Below are 14,164 nucleotides of genomic sequence, written 5' to 3'. Positions count from 1 at the left end.
ATCCGTAGATTGACAGTCCTTGCTCGAGTTTGTGAGCCGAAGATGTCTTCAATGGACCGCCATGCTTGTGCTGCAGTGCTGGCGGTGGAGACTTGTACCAGGATCTCCCGGCTTAGCGATGAAAGCAGGAAGCTGAGGATCTGCTGATCGACAGCATCCCATTCTTCAAACGCCGGGTTGGGAACCTTCTTCCCGTCCTTGTCTTTGATCTCAGCATCAGGTGCCTTGGACGCACCTGTAAGATGGCCGTCAAGACGTGCGCCGCGAATCGCAGCCCGCACTTGCGCCTTCCACAAAGCATGGTTGGCTTTGGAAAGTTTCTCAGAGACGGTGCTGGTGAGGAGAGGATTGGATGGGAAGGTGGAAGAACTGGCCATCGTAGATGCGATCTAGAAGCAAGGATTCGCTCTGTATACCATGTGAAAATCAGAGGGCAGGTGAAGCGTCTTAACCCCCGTAGGAGCCGCTGTTACATGTTAAATAGGCAACAAATCGCGCAAGGATTTACATGGCTGTAACAACTTGGATAGAGTCAGCCGGGAGTTCTTGACTTCTACAACAAACTACAACTGCGCAAACAGACTCTAGAACTCCAAGCCGATACTTATCTCTAGTTGTTACAGGTTACAAGATAAACACGTACAACTTATCTTCTAACAGGGCCCCCGGAGACATCTTGTACGCTTTGGTCGCGGAGGAATAATTCTCCAAGTCGATCGAAGCTAAGCCCCTCTCCAAGGCCGTTCAAAAATTCTTATAGAGGAGATTGTGTGCCTCTTCTAGTTCCACGTTGTGACAATTGCCAAGGGCATTCATTTCGATTGCTGCAAAAACTAATTGCAACGAAGACCTGCTTCAAGGAAAGACATCTTGAATCCTCTAATTAAGTTTAGCACATCTAAGTAAAAGGATCCGGATCCTCTGACGTCGACGTCACGATGACTTGATTACTAATGTGTAGACTTGGCCCTTAGTAAAATGGGATCGATGTCTTCAACAACTTGATTAGACGTCAACCTGTAGCAACACACATGTAATAAAATCGGCTCAACTTCTCTAGCTTCCTAACATAGACTATTATCTGCAATCCATATTCGAAGTGAGCTGGGCATCGGATTGTGACCCATTTTTGACAGAGTTAGGCCTCGGATCAGGCCTCGGATCGCGATTATTATCCTTGATCCATTTGTGACAGGGTTAGATTAGGATATGTACAATGTAAAGACTTAAAAAGAGAATAAATGACCTGTCATCAGGATTCTTTGTTAGAACCCTAACCTCCATTGAGAACAACTATTTTATAGACGTTTAAATAGTTTGTTACCGTGCCTGCCACCGCACGATCGCATCAGGTCAGGTCAAAGCGCCAGACGCCTGGTGGAGCGATGGCTCCGCCCATGAGCTCCCGCACTCGCCCTTGCTAGCCTCCACGGTGGTGGCAAGCAAAATGCATATCTTTCGATAAGCGCCTTGCGATCTAAGTGCGTTGTATGCCTCTAATCGCGGTTATTATCCGCGATCCATTTCCGAAATTGTCTGGCCAGCGAGCAAACAGTCTTGGCACCGTCCGATCCGGTGTAGCGAAAGAAGAATTCGCCGATGGTTTTCTTTCAGAGAGGCCGAGTTTGGACCCACCGACCCGTGGGCCCACTGTGTGTGTGACAAACGATCGAAACTCCACCCATCGTCGTCTCCCTAACCCCTGCCGCCGGCCGACGGTCGGGTCGCTGCCGATCGCCTCCGCCGCATCCGGAGGGTGCTATGGGGATCGTACTTTCTGGTTTGAAGTCTCGCACTGGTGGCGGGGCACCGTAGACACGCTTCTCTCGGTGATGCCGTCGCCGAGTCCGGCGCAACCGCAAAGGCAGTTCCGCGCCGTCAAGCGCGACCAGCACGTCGGCAAGGTACGGATACCGGCATGCGCTACTGATTTCGTCTTCGCTTCATGCTTCGGCTAGTGAGTCTGTCTGTGCGCCACTCCGGCGGATCGGCGTGTGTGTGCTCAGCTCTGCGCACGTAGCATAGGTGTTTGTCGTAATGCCGCTCTGTTACGGGTGTTTTGCTAGGATCAGAACAATCGATTTTTTAACGAGAAATGATGAGAACAATATTTTTTCTTGATAAATGCTTACTAGTATCAAGTTTGCAGCTTTAGTATAGCTTGATTTTTTGGAATGCCTGTATTGGCACTGTCTGCAGTAGTCGCGGTTTGAATGAGAGGGATACCAACTCATCACAGCTGAAATGGAACAACTGTCCATTCCCAGCTTTGCCTTTGATAAGTACGGATGATTACCTGGACAGTCTGGTCGACATGTTGAACTATAACTGTACAAAGAACTGTATTCTTTTGGCCATGATGAGGCCAGAAGCGTCACTGTTTTGTGCATATAACTAACTTTATATAAACTACCGTTGCTATGTGTTTAGAAGCGCCAATAGACTATATGATCCAACAAAGCAAACGTGGACTTTCCTTGCATCTTACTGTGATGAACTGATGTAATAATTTGCTTGATTACTTAAAGATCACTTGTGTAGTTGTGTGATTAAAGGGACTAATTTGTTTCTTTTATTAGTAGGAAAAATTGGATTGGTAGGGCCAAAAGGATACGACTTTGGCAACTGGGTGATGTCAAAATAAAATTGGTAACTGGGTCATAACAATCGTCTATTTAGGTCCTTAAGGAGCACGTTATTCAGTTATATAAATTACTTATAGTACTTTTGCAAGACCATACCAAAGCTCAAGATTTTACAACGGTGAACTATAAGAAAACACTAAATGCTGATGATGACCATCCAGTTGATTTTATGCCCTCTGTTCATAAAACTGTAAATACTGGTCTTTGAATTTTCTAGTGTACTTTAAGATAACTTGGCAGTTCTTTATCCTGAGTATAAATTTTCGCTTGTGTCTCTCAGAAAAAAAAAACGTCCCCTTGTGATCAATTTACTTTGCAACTTCCTGGAATGAGTTTGGTAGCATTTTACTTCATGCCTTTTCTTGTAACTCTATATGTGATGTCTTCGACTCGGTACTCATAGATAACTTGCTCTCTTAAAGCAAAGCCATGAGGACGTCTTCTCCCCGTGGCCAAGTTTTTTTTAGAAAATTTCTTGCCTAATCTTTTTGTTTGGTCCAGCTGGCATCAAAAGAATGGGGCGTCAGAGCTCATTTTGCACCATGGAGGAAAGCAATTTGCTTATTATTTTATTTGTTGATTTCATCTTTCCAACAGTTGATTCAACCATCCAGGATTTCAACTACTTGAATGTTTCACTTGTTTCTCATCAAGTCTAGCGACTTTGACCCAAGCCACTATTTTTCAAATACAATAGGAAGGTTTGGTATACCAGATTAACAATTATTAATATTTGGATAACATTTCAGGAAAACAAAGATATGTTGACTGAGTGCAGAGGTGGTGTTGTAGAACGGTAACTGGGATAACTAAATCGCTCCGCCTAGTGAGCTCTGATCTTTACTTTGTTTATTTTTTACTTACCCTAATGCACAGTTATTGCCAACTATATATAGCCAGTCAACTAAAGAGTCTCAATTCAAATCCAACTAACTATTAAATCAAATCCAACTCTATTTCCTAGCTGATTCTATCTCTAAACAAATCAAATCCTAAATTACCAAACTTACTCTATTTACTAGCTGATTCTATATCTAAACAAATCAAATCCTAAATTACCAAACTTATCTCCTAATTAAAAAGGTAACCTATTTACTAACTTAATCTCATGCTCTGCTGCACCTATATGAGGTGGTTTCCTTTTTATCGCCAAATGTGAAAGATGAGTTGCTACATCGATTTGGGGGAACTTGGTTGAACTGAACTGCCTGCTCTGACTTTTCTGTGCATAAAATTTTGGGCTCCCAAAATACAGCGTGTGCAACAGGCCATGCTGTGAGAGATATGCAAGCTTGATGGGACCTTAGGCACAGTCCAGCCAATTTGTATAGCAGCAATATTCAGAGTTTGCTATTGGTTTGGAAGCAAGCTATCAGAAGAGAACTGCTGCTGCTCTTTTGTACTGATGAGACCATTAGTTACTTTAATATGTTTTGGCTGAACCTGTATCAAGCATACGGCACTGTTGGATTTTGTGAGATTAGCACAGTGGGGCTGGTAACCCTCAGTAATCATGCTGACTTCTTCGAGTGAAATGAATGCAGACATTGTGGACTTTCAGTCAGCAAGCTGCTGACCGTGAGAATATCCAGAGGTGCGCCACGGCCAATATGCTTTTCGGAGGTTACAGGCGTTCTGTTCGCAATGTAAACATGATGACAGTAGGGAGATGCCAGTATGCCACCGTTATCCAGTACCAAACAATTAGTTTGACCTCGTTGTACAAGTTGTTGTGAACATAGTGCTGAGCTTTGTTCAGATTATACCATGTCGAGAAGGTGCAAACATTCTTGGGCAGTAACTGAGCAGGTGACTGACAGTTTCTGTTCGTGCTGTTACCAATCACTGTTTGTTGCAAATCGATCTATCATTCTCCGAACAAATAGAGGAAAGTCTGAAAGGAACAAAGGTTTCAGCTAAAATTCCTGCGATCCCGTCGTGTTTCTTGAAGGACTCGATCGATCCTCATAGAGGAGCTAAATCAAGCTTTTACTGATGGAGATGTCACATGCGAGAGCATATTCTAAAGTGGTGTGATAAGAAATCCCTTTCGAGACTTTCTAATGAACTAATATTCGCAGGGAAGAGGAAACTACGGCTGATCCGAACTGACAAGACAAAAAGAAGGAAGTTACGGCTGATGGTCAGAGCCAAAGATACAAAAAGGAGAACCCCATGAAAGGATGCCACACGCCTACACCCTTCATCAGTGGATTCCAAGGCAAGTACATGGTTGCTCCTGTCCCTGCCATGAATGAAGTGAAGGGTACTTCTCAATTCAGATACAAACTTACGGCAGTTCAGACCTGGCGTAACAGCTCCTGGTGCAACAACAAGTACTTCCACACTTCACCGCTGTTCCCAAAAAGAAGTAGAAAAAATTCGTTCACACTTCACAGATTAAGCATTCCTGTCAAAGACCATCCATGGTGTAAACTCATGCCATTTGCATGGAGATCGATCTCTCGCAGCAAGACCCGGTAACACACAGCCCGCGACTTGTAATTCTCCAGTTCGCACATAATTTTTTTTGGATGGGTTCGCGCATAAAATTTTCAGATGATAGATGGGTTGCCTTTGAGCTGGCAGAGTGAATCAGCAAAAAGAGCTGTGGTGGTCAGGAAATAGTCAAAGGGTAGCCTTCTTGCGTGGCTGCTTATTTTATGGAGGGACACAATCTTTGGACCACCCCCGTGGTTGATGATGCCTGATTCTTTTTTCATCACTTTCTTTGTGTGAAAGGATTGCTGAATGATGGTTCACGGTAGTGCTCAAATGCTAAAACACACTTTTAATCGTACCGGGATTACCAGAACTTTGTCCACTCTTAATCGTACCGCGATCCCGATAGTTCATTAGCCCTTTGTTTTCATTTCACAGTTTGTTTTTATGCCGAAATTGGTGTCAAAGCTAAGAAACCAAATGGAAATGTGCCTTGATTCATGTATAATGAGTGATTGATAAGTTTGTGTGAATTTGGTTAGATAATTTTTGGATTGCTTGATCATATATATATACATATATATATATATGTATATATATACTGTAATAATAATCATGACTAACTAAAGTTGGAAAGAAATAGAGTTGAAAGTTTTGTCCCTGTCCCAGGAAATTTACACACGTCAGAAGGTTCGGTGCAGAGAAAGTTATATACGCTAGATGGTCCGACGATGAGACATTAAGCATGCCGGCTTGTTCTAGGAGGTGGACCTCAGAAAATCAGTACACCAGATGGCCCGGCGATGAACCCTTGTGAACGCCAGACTAATTCTTGCAGAGAAGAAGTTTTCGAAGGAAATCAAGCTTTGAACACTGAATTATCCGGTGATAGAAGTATTGAACGCTGGATGCTTCACTAGAGCAAGTCTTGAGAGAGATTGCAAGATTGCTGGTCCGGAGGAGTTACATACACCAGATGGTCCTGTGATTGGAAGTATGCACGCTGGAGAATACGTCAGAGCATTTAGTACAGAGAAGTTGCAGAAGTTGTTGGCTTGATGGTTTGCACATGCCGGTTGGTCCGGCACTCAGGAGGTGTGCACGCTGGACCATCCGGTATTCACGATTTCTTTGAGATGTACTTTAACTAATGATCTTATTTATTGACTAATCTATAATGGAATTAGAAATATGTGTTTGTTTGTCTATAGTTGTGTAAGTAATGGATGCAACTTAACGACCGACGGCGGGATAATCGGGGCCAAGCGGGGTGCTTGATGATAGATGACCGAGGAGGTCAGACAGAGTCAAGGGTGATCCTAGTTGTGCACATAGAAGTCAAGCAAAGATTAGAAGTAAGAATAAAGACGACATGTGACAAAGTCAAGCGAAGGGGATGCCGATGTAAGTGACAAGACAACCCGAGGGATCGGGAGCGGGAGAGACTTACCGGCGGTCAAGATCGCAAGACGGTGTACACATGTCGACATCGGGAAGATTACTTGGGGTCAAAGCAAGCAGCAGTGGGTCATGCTTGAGAAGCGTGTGAGGTGGTTTCGTGGCTTGTCCTCAAAACTCTGGAAGGGTGGAGTGCACGTGGTATCATCGCGAAGCTTGCATTGAGACGAAGCTAAGTCATAAAGATGCCATAGTCGTCCAATGAATGAAGGAGAAAATGGACTAAAATACCCTCGATGGTGGGTATGAGTATACTACAAGAGATGAGTATTTTGAAAAAAGTTAGAAAACTTAGGGATAAGGAACCTAGGCCTATAAATAAAGGGATATGACTATAGGAGAGGTAGAAACAGCTACTTAAGCCTCTTGAGCTATCTATATGAGAGCATTATGCTAGAGTTTTAGAGGAGATGAAGATGAGTGCTTAGGCTATGTATTAGGTGAGAGCTTTGTGAGAAAAAAATCTTTATAATCTACTTAAAATAGGGCTAACCTTTGGAAGTAATGAAGTTTATTTTTCTTATCATGCTTGTATTCACCTCATTCTAATTTCTCTCTATTGGTTCTCTTACAAGTTTGCAAGTTTTTCGGTTTTCGATTGTGATTTTTGTTTTTATGCTTATACTGAAATTTTCAACCTTGTTAGAGTCATTCTTCTCGTTGCTAGAGGCATAAAATTCGTATACAAACACACACAATTGTGTATTGAATTTTCTCGCCTCTAAATAATTAACTTGGAGAGTTTCTTTCTCCGGTATCTATTCTTTTTGGATCAAAGTGTTTCTTCCTTCAAGTTGCAATCTTTTGTGGCTATGACTCGTGGAATTGATTTCAATAGAATATAGGGTTCATATACAACCATAAGAGCTATGATTTCATTTGTGTTCTTGATTGCAACTTGCTTCTTTAGAGATTTTGCTTCTACTTGAGTTTTTGTGGTGCGTTAGGTGAAACATAAGGAGAAGACTACCTGATTTGAAAGAATTTGGTAAGGCTTGTATTTACCCCACTCTAGTCGCCGTTTTCAGTCTTACTATTAGTATCAGAGCCAATTTGATCACCCGTTAATCTTAACTGGCTTTGTGATCCATATGTGACAATAGAGAGAAGTGGAAAGATTTTGTTGTTTGATGACTGTGATTTTTCGTACTGGAAGGTACGCATAGAGGCATAGCATCTAAGCTAAGGAAGTGCAATTTGGGAAATAGTTTATTCCAACTATGAGATCCTTACTGCTCGCAAGACTTGGGTTCAAATCGAATAGTATAAGGCCAACAACAATGCTAGAAATATTTTGTTCATAAGTTTGAGTCGGAATGAGTTTGACAGGGTCCAGTATCTCTGTACTGCCTGGGAGATCTAGTCTACTCTGAATGTCTTTCACGAAGGCACTAATCAGATTAAAACTAGACGCCAAAGCACATACAACCAGGAATATCAAATATTCATGTAAGAACCCGGTAAATCTTTGGATGCTATATTTTCTAGATTTGATGGAATTGTTAGTAACCTTAAATCCACTGGTATTTTGCCCTACTCTGATCATAAGAGGGCAATCAAGCTTCTCTATGTTCTTGATCTTAGCATATGGAAAGTGAAGATCTTGAGTATTGAAGAGTCACCAAGTTATGACACATTGACTTGTGATGAACTCTTCAGCAAGCTTAAGTCCATCGAGATAGCCAAGGCATCTCATATAGGTTTCGGAAATCCCTTGTCTTAGAACATGGCATTGGCTTCCAGATCTAATTGTGGTAATCGGGCTAGAGCTAGCTTCTCTTCTGCTAACACTTCATTGAGTGAATTTGCTTTGTCTTCCTTGATTTCTATCATAGAGGAGCAGGTGGACACACTGGATGATGAGGACTTTATGCTCATTGTGAAGAAGTTCACTCGCTTTTACAATAACAGAAGAGACCGAAGGAGAGGGAGCTCTCGTGCTTGTTTTGAGTGTGGTGATACCACTCACTTCAAGGTGGATTGACTCAAGCTCAAGAAATGGGAAGACCACGACCATGACTATGACAAGCACAATAAGAAGAACAAGAAATCCTTTTTCAAGAAGAAACACGACAAGATGACCAAAAAGCCAGCCAAGGTGGCTTCGAGGGAATGCATAGCAGCTCTCAGCGACATCAACGCCTCTTCAAGTGAGGATGAGAGCTTGAAGGAGGAGTAGATGCCAGTGAAGGACAAGAAGAATAAGAACAAGAACTTCACTGGCATCTGCTTCATGGTGGACGACAACGACAATGACAGCGACCTCGAGCTCGATTTCTCTGAGGTATCGCATTCCTATGACCAACTTTCTATTTGAGTCGATACCTTGAATGATGTTCTTGTTATACAGGATAGCTTACTCAAGAAAATTGTGCATGAGTTGAAGGAGTTTAGATCTAAGTATGAGTCTGTGTCCACTAAACTTGCATTGCTTAGATCTAGGCTTGATGTTGAGAAATATGAGATCTGTTTGATTTTCATGGTTGAACTTGCTAAGCTTCGAAATATGCATGCTCAAGTCACTAGTCGGCTTGAGAGTGCCGAGACGAAGTTCCTTGAGGAAGAGTCTAGGTCTACTCTCTTAGGCATATGCAAGAATTGCCCTTTGCTTGCAAAAGATATCGAACTGAAAGACAAGAATCTTAAGGAGCTAGAATCTAGATTGAAAAGTGATGGGTGTTCGAAGGACGTGCAGCTGAATTGTTCCACCTACATGGTCTTTTAGGACAAGCTCGGTTGGGTTAAATGGCAAGTTCAGAAGCTCTTGAATGAGAACGAGTACCTCCTTTCTCTAATGGAGAAGTGCTCATAGGACAAGGGAAAAATGAATTTGATCTTAGCTAAGACCAAGATGTGTGATTATAAGACGGGTTTGGCTCTTGGTTTGGGATTTGAGAGGGTGGTTTACAATGGGAAGAGTAAGACTGTGTTCGCCACACCTGCTACCCTAGAAGCTGAAAAATCCAAGATTAATGTCACATCACCATCCATCAAGAAGAAACTCACACCACAACCTATCAAGACGAAACCCTCACAACAACCCAAGAAAGCTCCACAACCAAAGGTGAGAGTTTCTATGAGAGATCCCAAAGTGACTGGCAGTCGAGTTTTTGAGAGACGCTACCACTGCACCTATTGCCAGAGAGAGGGTCACTTAGTTGAGTTTTGCTTTTGTCGTAGGAGGGATGAGCGGCGTGAGTGGGAGTGGAGTACTTAGGACATGTACCATCCCTCTTTTTTTGTACATGAGCTTTTTCCTTGTTCTTACTCACGAGTCTCGAGCGCTTCTCAGCTTCCTCCTAGAGGTGGTGCTTGACATAAATCTTACCATGATTCATATGATTTTGGTTCACGTGTAAGAGGCCTTGAGTTGCAGCGCTTTGGTTGACCACATTTTTCTTTCCGTGGTTCTCGCCCCCCAGCATGCTAGTGTTGATTTACATGCACTTGTTTTTACTGCTTTAGGACGGATGACCCATTAATAGATTCCCAAGAAGTTCATGACTAACCCTAGTACTGAACCATCCACCTACTATTCTTCTTGTATGTAGGTGGCAGGCGGAGGCTTAGAGAATAAGTGGCTCATCGACTCTGGTTGTTCACACCATATGACCAGAGATGCATTATGGTTCTCTAGCCTCACCCCCGTGAAGTGACACGAGTTCATCACATTCGAGAATGATCAGAAAGGAAGGGTGAAAGACAAATATATGGTAAGGGTGAATGAGAGTTTCACTCTCAAGGATGTGGCTTTGGTGGAACATTTGGATACAACCTTCTCTCTGTATCTCAGCTGTTGGATGAGGACTTGGAAGTGCATTTCAAATGTAATGCTTCTCGAGTTCTTGATTCTTCCGGTGCTTTGATTTGTCGAATTTTCAGAGTTGGAGAGTTTTTGGAGCTGATTTTTCTAAGTCTCTTGGTTCTTCTTGTTGTTTGATTACTCAACCTTCTTTTGAGTATTGGATGTGGCATAGGAGACTAGAGCACATGAACTTTGATTTGCTTACTCGTTTGAGTGCCTTAGCCTTGATCCGAGGATTGCCCAAGCTCAAGTTTAAGAAAAAACCTTATTTATTCTCCTTATCAGCATGGTAAGATGGTTGTCACCTCCCATCCACTAGTTAATCTAGTGATGACTGAATGATCGGGAAAACTTCTTCATATGAACATTGTTGGTCCTTCTTGGGTTCGTTCAACGAGTGAAAAGTGGTATGTTCTTATTATTATTGATAATTACTCCCGCTACTCTTGAGCCTTCTTTCTTGTGAGCAAGGATGAAGTATTCTCACACTTTCGGAGCTTAGCTTTGAGATTGTTCAAAGAACTTCCTGGTGCATTGAAGGTAATTTGCAGTGTTAATGGCATCGAGTTCAAGGATTATCTATTTGATTGCTTTCTGTCTTGAACATGATATTGAGCATCAATTTTCTGCCCACGTGTTTCTCGGCAGAATGGCATGGTTGAGAGTAAGAATCAGACTTTGATGGAGATAGCTAGGACGATGCTCGATGAGAATAGGACTTTGAGGAAGTTTTGAGCTGAGGCTATTAGCACATCTTGCTATACCTCCAATCCAATTTTTTTGCGCTCAATTTTGAATTTGACTTGTTATAAGTTGCGCTTTGAGAGGAAGCCGAAGGTTTCACATTTGAGAGTTTTTGTCTGTCGATGCTTCATCCTAAAACGTGGCAATCTTAAAAAGTTCGAGTCTCGTTCTTCCGATGGTATTTTCTTGGGGTATTCGCTTCATGGTCATTCCTACAAGATCCTTAATCTTGACACTAACACCATCATAGAGTCCTGTGATGTGACATTTGATGAATCAACCCCTTGTGCTAGCTCTGTTTTTAAGTGTGTAGGTGATCAGGAGATGAGCGAAAGTATCTCTGTAGATGGTGATCTTCCAACTCTTAGGGATGAAGAGGATGATCCACTACTTCCTACTACCACACTTTCTCCCGAGATAGTTCATGTCTCTTCTACACCAGCAGAGGGTCCTGCAGTCTCTAGTTCCACTTCAGCTACTTTTGAACCTGCACCAGCAGTGTTTGAGGGGGAGATCATCTCTCAATGCGAAGCTCCTTAACACATTCAGCAACGACACCCTCCACAGATGATGATCGGTGACATCAATGAAAGGATAATGAGGTCCAAATCTGGTTATTATGCTCATTTCACAGATTCTACATTTGTTGCTTCTTTTGAGCCTTATGATGTTGGACATACTTTATCTGATTCAAATTGGGTCAATACCATGCATGAAGAACTAGAAAAATTTAAGAGAAATCAAGTTTGGGTCCTTATAGAGACATCCCCTAACATTCACACCACATGCACCAAATGTGTCTTTAAGAAAAAATAGGGGGGAGGATGTGTTTGTAGTGAGAAATAAGGCTAGACTTGTAGCTCAAGGTTTCACTCAAGTAGAGGAGATAGATTTTGGAGAGACATTTGCTTTGGTAGCTAGACTAGAAGCTATTAGTATCCTCCTTGCATTTGCAGCATCTTAAGGGTTCAAGTTGTATCAAATGGATGTCAAAAGTGATTTCCTAAATAGTTTCATAGAAGAAGAGGTCTATGCTAAGCAACCCCCATGTTTCGAACACCCCAAGCTTCGAAAAGCTTTGTATGGGCTTAAGCAAACGCCTAGGACTTATTATGATAGGATAAAATCTTTCTTGTTAAAGCACCAATATGTAATGGGGTCGATTGATAAAACTTTGTTCACCTTTAGGCATGACAATGATTTCCTTCTTATTTAGATATACGTAGATGATATCATTTTTGGTAGCCCTTCTCATGCACTTGTAGCCAAGTTTGTAAAAACTATAAATAGGGAGTTTGGGATGTCAATGAGGGGCGAGCTCAATTTCTTCCTTGGGCTTCAATCAAACAATGCAAGCAATGTACATTCAATCACCACACAAAGTACACCAAGCACTTGCTGAAAATGATTGACATGAGCGATGCAAAGCCCATGGCAACACCGATGGCTACCTCGACCATGGTTGATCCGGATGAAGATGGTGAGGAGGTAGACCAACGGGAGTACAGGAGCATGATTGACTCCCTCCTGTACTTGATGGCGATAAGACCCGACATTCACTTCGCCATCTGTTTGTGTGTCCGCTTCCAAGCATCACCAAGGACTTCTCACCGCCAAGCAGTGAAGCGCATATTGAGGTATCTCAAACACACAGTTGAGTATAGTCTTTTCCAGATAGAATCAAGGTTAGTCCTAGCTGTGCACATGTAAGTCAAGCAAAGCATGGAAGGAATGAAGATGGTGTGTTGACAAAGTCAAACGAACATGGTGCTGGTGCAAGTGACAAGGCAGCCCAAGGGATCAGGAGTAGGAGAGACTTGCCGGGGGTCAAGATCGCGAGATGGAGTACACATATTAACATCAGGATGATTGCTTGGGATCAAAGCAAGCAACAGTGAGTCACGTTTTGAGAAGCGTGTGAGGCGGTTTGGCCTCAAAACCGTGGAAGAGTGAAGTGCATGTGGCACCATCATGAATCTTACATTGAGACGAAGCTAAGTCATGAATACGTCACAACTATCCGATGGATGGAGAAGAAAATGGACCAAAAATACCCTTAGTAGTATGTAGGAATGTACTACATGAGAAGGGTATTTTGGAAGAAGCTAAAAAACTTAGGGATCAAGGGACCTAAGCCTATAAATAGAGGAGTATGGCTATGGGAGATGTAGAACCAGCCACTTGAGCCCCTTGAGCTATCAATATGAGAGCCTTGTGCTAGGGTTTTATAGGAGACGAAGATGAGTGTTTAGCCTATGTATTATGTGAGAGCTTAGTGAGAAAAGATCTTTGTAATCTGCCTAAAATAGAATTGACCTTTGAAAGTAATGAACTTTATTTTTTCTTCTCGTGCTTGTATTTACCTCTTTCTAGTTTCCCTCTACTGGTTCCCTTGCAAGTTTTTCGGTTTTCGGTTGTGATTTTCGTTTTTTTGCTTATGCTGAAATTCTCGACTTTGTTGGAGTCATTCTTCTCATTGCTAGAGGCATAAAATTCGTGTACAAACATACACAATTGGATATTTAATTCTATTTCCTCTAAATCATCAACTTGGAGAGTTTCTTCCCCCGATGTATTTTCTTTTTGGATTAAAGTGTTTCTTCCTTCAAGTTTAGGGATGGCAATGGGTTGGGTCAGGACCGGGTGGAGCAAAATGACACCTAACATGAAACCCGATAGTCCCAACTCAACCCAAACCCGAAATGGGTCATGACGTGCACCCACACCCGTCAGGTGACCGTCGGGTCACGGGTGCCTATCGGGTCGTGTGTGCCTTTCTATGGCCCTTGTCCTGCTACGGTGGATAGGCTGGGAGGCCAAAGAAGGGCGGCGGTGGGGAAGCTGGGCAAGTGCTGTGGGGAAGCTGGGCAGGGGCGGTGGGGAGGCAGCTGGGGCTATCGGGCAGGGAGGTATGGTAGGGCGGCTGCCGGGCGGTGAGGTCGGGGAGGTGGCCTACCTGTACTTTTGGACCTGCAGAGGGACGACAATGGAGGTGACTGTCCAAAGAGGTGGGAGAGAGAGATCGTTCGAAGGTCTTTGGTGGCAGAGCTCGTCGGGTGATCGAACGGCA

General features: G+C 42.9%; 1 protein-coding gene across 1 annotated transcript; it reads left to right on the top strand.

The window, feature by feature from the left end:
• Positions 1-1,441: 1,441 nt before the first annotated feature.
• Positions 1,442-5,160, top strand: LOC133902011 (uncharacterized). Its single transcript, XM_062343580.1, has 2 exons — positions 1,442-1,904; positions 4,190-5,160. The coding sequence occupies exons 1-2, from the start codon at positions 1,491-1,493 to the stop codon at positions 4,379-4,381; spliced, it is 606 nt and encodes a 201-aa protein (XP_062199564.1). The 5' UTR covers positions 1,442-1,490; the 3' UTR covers positions 4,382-5,160.
• Positions 5,161-14,164: the final 9,004 nt, after the last annotated feature.

The sequence above is a fragment of the Phragmites australis genome, chromosome 20, assembly GCF_958298935.1.
Source record: "Phragmites australis chromosome 20, lpPhrAust1.1, whole genome shotgun sequence".
Lineage (NCBI taxonomy): Eukaryota > Viridiplantae > Streptophyta > Magnoliopsida > Poales > Poaceae > Phragmites > Phragmites australis.
Note: the sequence above shows the minus strand (reverse complement) of the source record. Positions and strands in the feature narration are given on the sequence as shown.